At 41.4% G+C, this 6,000-nt stretch overlaps 1 protein-coding gene across 1 annotated transcript in view; it reads right to left on the bottom strand.

Annotated features, from left to right (window-relative positions):
- Positions 1-790: 790 nt before the first annotated feature.
- The window catches only part of cbln1 (cerebellin 1 precursor), a 28,223-nt gene continuing 23,013 nt past the window's right edge, over positions 791-6,000 (bottom strand). The window contains exon 3 of the mRNA XM_063480220.1: positions 791-5,090. Within this exon, the coding sequence (XP_063336290.1) occupies positions 4,893-5,090 (198 nt within the window). The 3' untranslated portion in view covers positions 791-4,892. The remainder of the gene's footprint in view (positions 5,091-6,000) is intronic.

The raw sequence follows: 6,000 nt of genomic DNA, 5'->3' as shown, positions 1-6,000 counted from the left end.
GTTGGCTGATTTCAGTTCATGTGCAGGAAGAGGAAAATGGTGGAGCGGTTTACAGCAGAGATGTGGACAATACTTTTATTTTCAACTGCATCCAGGACAGAAACAACCCCATTATACTGCTAACACACCATGGGCTCTTTGCAGTCATCTGCACAGTCAGCATGCCAAGAATCCAGAGCAATGTTAAACCTGAGTGCATGCAGACCCCAGCCCAGCAGTGAAACCCTAAACGTCTACAGGTAACAAAGGCAGAGATGAGCAGTCGGACGTGAAGCTTCCAATCACCGTGGAGATAACTTTGAAGTCTATTCAGGCTAGTTTTTAGCCTTTGTGTTGTCAGCTTTGTGTTCATATAAAGCGTAAAGCGCTATACAAATACAGGCCATTTACCATTTTACCATTTCATATGTAGAAACTGAAAGAAAGATCATTTGTGTGTTCTCATTAGATCAGGGATTTGTGTTGGTGTGTGAAGCTGTGGTTTCAGGTTCAGGTCATTTTATGGGGTAACAAGAAGGTAATGTAATGAGTGTAGTGTAACTAACTGCTTTCTCCTGTGAGTAAATAAATAACATAATGATTTGCTTTTGCATTACTTGTAAGAAACATAATGAGTGATGAGTGATGTGTAATACATTACTTTTCTCTAATAACAACACCAAAACTGACTGTGAATTATACTGAGTACTACATTCAGATACTATATGTTTTAAATTCTAATGTCAAAAACCTGTAGTTGTACTATTTATACTTCCCACAAAACGCTACGTCCAGATGAACAGAATCAACTTTTGGAGATTTACTTTCCTGGATGATTGAGCATGCATCAAGACTTCTGATTGATATTCTTTGATGAAAACAAAGTTTTAGACTTGCAGATTTGAGCATGAACCAACATTCAGTTATTTCTCTGTGCTGTATTGTTGCTCCGTCTTTCAGATGAGTGATCGACAGCTGCATCAGGGTGAAACTTCCTGCAACACTCCCCTCTCCTCTCTAAGCCACGCCCAGTTGTAGGCATACGAGGTCAAGGAGCTTTTGAAAGGTCACGAATGACTTTTGATTTCCCAGCAGAATTTAAAATCTGCTCTTTCAGTCCTTAATACAGTGTTTCACTGCAGCTTACTTTTTGCATGATTTGCTGTGGTCTTTGTTCTGCTTTGCAGCTGTTCTCTGATTGGATAATGTTTCCCAGCTAGACTTTAGAGGACAGATGACCTACAGAAGTCTAGTTCCCTAACAGACCGACTTACAAAAAACACATTGCTTACCCCAACTGTAACAAAAAGGTCACACGTGGGCTGTATTCAGCTTTTGTGAACATTTCTCTTGACCTGTTATGGTTTAAATATTTACTCAGAAACTTAATCTTCTGTGTCCTCACGAGAGACTGCCGTCACCATTTGAACATCTTAAACTCTTTGGGAATCTAACATTTATTCACTTGGCCTGCTCACTTTTTCTCAGAGCTCCATGATCAGATTCAACCTTGTCTCGTGGCCTTCTGCTGATTATAGGCCCAGCAGATGGTTGGCTTAGCATAGACTGCAGATATAGAGGAGGTTGATGACCAGTAAAATCAGTCACAAAGAAGGTGCTGCACCAAAAACCTCTGTGTGGTTTCTTTGGTCACTAGCAGAATGTGGTGGTCTCCTGTGTTTTGCATGAAATATGGCCTTTTACTTTGAAGGCAAAGGAAAAGGCCATTTTCAGCTTGTAGTTGGCTCGGATTTGCAAGCAAGTTGGCATCTTCTGTGCAACTGTGAGCAACCAAAGAAACTGCCGGGATGTTTTCAGAGGAGCACTATATACCCATTTGCAACATATCTCCACTCATTAAATATGCATGCTGTTGTTACCAGAGGTTCACTGACTGGTTCAAAGGCCTGTGTGACTCAAGCCTAAACTAAGCAGTTGCACATGCCAACCTGCGAGCACTCATTGCCTTTTTATTAAATGTGGGGAGTGAATGAGAAACAGAGAGAAAGAAGAACGAAGGAACTGTGTCCAGAAACAAAAGACTGCTTCATGGTTTATATTCCACAACATTTGCCAAGTAGAATTTGGAAAGAAGATGTAGAAGAAAAGAAATGCCACTGAAATGGGTTTGAAAAGAAGGAGACAAAGACAGTGAGACAGATGCACAGAACAGAAGAAAGTTAAAGAAAAGATGTGAAAAGCGGGAATACAAGGAGAATCAAGTGTTGGAAAAACAAATGATGAACGGAGGACATGACTTCAGGTGAAAAAGAACAGTGAAAGCAGGAAGAACAGGAGGAAGGAGGGATCGGGAAGAAGACGGGAGATGATGTTGATGTTTGCTTGTTATTCCAGCACTAATTTTCCCCCTGGAGCTCATTAGAGTCTGGAGAGAAACGAACCACAAAACCTTAAAAACCAACAGAGTGGGGAGAGAGAGAGAGACAGAGTGGGGTGAGAGAGAGTGTATGAGCATAAAAAAGCAGTAAATGGAAAAGGAGGAATGAGAGTGAAGGACCAGGGGAGACAGAAAGGAGGACAGAGGTAGTGGAGAAGAACACAATCAAGCAGATTTTAGTGTGTGTTTAAGGTGACTCACTGAAAAGCTCCAGAGGTCCAAAACACACACACACACACATGCACATGGACACACACATGCACACGGACACACACATGCACACGGACACACATGCACACAGACACACACATGCACACGGACACACATGCACACAGACACACACATGCACACGGACACACATGCACACAGAGACGCGCACACGGTCATATACAGTGAACACAGCCCACCGTTAGACATGTCAGCACATCAGGGATCAGCGAGTTTCTGCTTGTTTTCACATTTTTCAAGACTGAACAAAATAAAGTACGAGGACAGGCTTAAAGTAGGTTTAAGAAAAATAAAAGTACCATTTAGTTTTATTGATTTCTTCAGAGCAAATAAATAAGAAAACAGTAGATAAATCGATTTGATTGATTCATAAATCAAATATTGTCATAGTCTAAATATTCACATGTAATTTACAGTCAAATAATAATAATAATAATAATAATAAAAGTACCTTTTAGCTATAGTTTATTTTATATGAGTAGTAGTCTCAGCTTTTTAGCCACAACTTGGTTTGACCCAAAACAAAAACAAGAAGCATGTTTTCATCAGAAGAGCAGAATGGCAGCCTCAGATTTCCACACAATCACTAAGTTTCATTTAGAATATTTTTTTCATTATATAACACTGAAGTACGGAAATACAGATACTGTAGTCATCAACCAGATTAAGTTTTCAGTATTAGTATTACCATTATTTTCATCTTAAAACCAGGAGAATAGAAACGGTGGCTTAGATTTCATTATATTTATATATCCATTTGTATCTCATCATATATATATATATATATTTTTGTAAAGTTGAAGGTTGTTTCATTGTCCACAGTCCACATTGAAGAAAAGCAGGAAAGGATCCGTGCTAGGAGGCAAATGAGTACAGCAGCGGATAAAGTACACACATGAGGAAGGGAGGATGGAGGGGATAACAGAGGTGTACTAAAAGGAAGCCAAATCTGCACTTGTGGGTAAACCGCATAGTTAAAGAGAGAAAAAGGATCCTACATGGGGATACAATATCTAAAAAAATGGCAGCAGTGACAGGGAGGAAGCAGACTGACTGTACGGGTGAAAGGACAGGTGCACAGAATGAAGCCTGATTCAGAGTCGTGATTAAAACACTGAAGGAACAAAGTAAAGTATTACTTTCTGTTTGACTATCAGTGTTCGCTTCATTAGATATAGACACCAGAGATTGATGGAGAAGTATTGAGTACCTGACTAGAGAGTGGATACGGTTTATTAAATCGAACTGTTCTGTCATCTCCTCCTGTCTTCTACTGACTTTTGTTCTCCCCAGTTACACTTTGTATACAAGTTTAATGACTGCCTACTAATGGACCGCGAGTCTTAGTGGGTGGGGTGGGGGCACTCGGATGAGTGTCGATTGGTTTTGCCAGCAAAAAACTTCATTTATTATAGAAAAATGTTGTTGCCTAAACACACACAGCAAAGTATTTAACCCATGTTTTCCTAACCCTTGACCCCACTGCTACGAGTGCTGAACCATAACCATTACAAAGCTGAATCCTGCTACGTGCTAAATATAATGAAGAGGAGAAACAGATGTGTGTTTAAAGAACAAATGGTACATTTATCGTAAAAGGGTCGTGATTATGATGATAAATAAAAGGTTAGCCCCTGATTCTGTGATCAGACTTTACACTCTAAAAATTATAGTTTGGCTTCAGGGGAAGAAGCTGATCCAAAATCAGTGGCGTTTATGTCGAGCATGAGAAAAACACAAACACACATATGGGCACAGTAAACTGGGGTTAGCGAGGAATAGTTGCTCAAGTAATATTGGTCAAAGCTTATGCCGATGGTGATCGATGAAGAAATGATGGGATTGGTGAGTGTGGGGAGGGGGAGGGTTACACATGGGCTTCAGAACACTCTGGACCATATCAGTGATCGATTGCGTCTGTCAGCAGAGTATAGAAAAGGTTTTGGCTGTCCAAAGCTGCAGTCAAGCCACGAGGAAACAGAGGGAGGAGAAGGATGCATGAAAGGGTGGATGAAAAGAAGAAGCAAAGTGAAGAAGCTGACCGTACACTCTCATGTGCCGGCTCTGTAACTTTCTCACATCACATCACGCTCATATCTCTCTAACATCTCATCCTTCCTCTGCAGCGTCCCAAACACAAGTCTGTTGTCATGTTTCCCTCCCATCTTAACCATGTCCTTTTTCTTCTTCCTCCACCTGCCTTTTCGTCATCTTCCTTTTGCTTTCCAGCTTCCACCAGCTCGTCCTCCTTTGTTTCCATCCCTGCACCTCCTCCTCCTCTTCCTCTCTACATGGGGAACACCAGGAAGCCTGAGAAGGTGGAGTATTTCCATCCTCCCATTAGGTTTCCTCTCTCCAATTTGAGGTAGGCCCGGTCTCCCTTCTCCATCTGGATCAGAACACCATTGCTGGCTGCCTCACGCGTCACGTCCTGGTCCCCGGCAAATGCCGAAATTACCGGCCAACCGTTGTGCATCAGGCTCACCTGCATGAAAAGGACAGACGGTGTATAGAATGAAAAGCGTGGAAAAGAGACAAACAGTCCTCAAGTTGCTCACAGAAGCAGGAACATATGGCATGGCAGACTTCCAAAACACTCAGTACAATAATGATGCTTCCATGTGGACTAACAGCATCGTATTTCTGGACTTTTTAGTTGTAATATTTTAAAGAGGAAAAGCATGCAATGATTTCATTTGAAGCTTTGTGCTCTGCACATTATCCACTTGTAGAAAGACTTAACAGAGATATGCGCACAAACACTCACACAGTGTCTGACTCAACAAATGTTTCAGTGGGGAATAACATCTTCTTCTTCTTACAGAGAGACAAAGCTGTGAGCGTCGTGTCCCCTCCCTCGCCCGGCCCGGGCAGTGTTCAAACCTGACAACGGCTTTCATCGCTTTGCTTCTGAGCTACAGCAGAAAAACAAGCGCTCCCTAGATATCTGTTTCCCCCTTACACTTCACTTAAACAAAATCATCGATTCATTCTACCTCTGGTACCTGCAAACGTCTGTTTATGCAGGATCACACTTTATAAACCCTGTGAGATTACAGACCGTCCTGTGAGAAGTCTCACTGCAACCTGATAAGAGAAGCAACACAATGTTTCTGTTGTACTGCCTTTCTTCAGGTTCTTGTACGAGTCTTGTTTTTTACAACACTAGGGTGGCTGATGTGAGTTTGTTATGTCATGCTCCTATTTTAAAATACAATCATAAGATGTTAAAATGTGCCTAAAACTAATTATTTTCTGCAGGAATCACTGACGTGAAAAATAGATTTTCCAGCATAAAAAGTATTTATTAATGAGAATAATGACTGCTGCCGATAGCTCGGTCTCTAGCTTACACCAGTCAGTATAGATGCGAGACGCTTTCACCAGGCTGTGTG

Source organism: Pelmatolapia mariae, linkage group LG7 (genome assembly GCF_036321145.2).
Source record: "Pelmatolapia mariae isolate MD_Pm_ZW linkage group LG7, Pm_UMD_F_2, whole genome shotgun sequence".
In the NCBI taxonomy this organism is placed as follows: domain Eukaryota; kingdom Metazoa; phylum Chordata; class Actinopteri; order Cichliformes; family Cichlidae; genus Pelmatolapia; species Pelmatolapia mariae.
The sequence above is the reverse complement of the archived record's forward strand: the minus strand, read 5'-3'. Positions and strand labels throughout refer to the sequence as shown.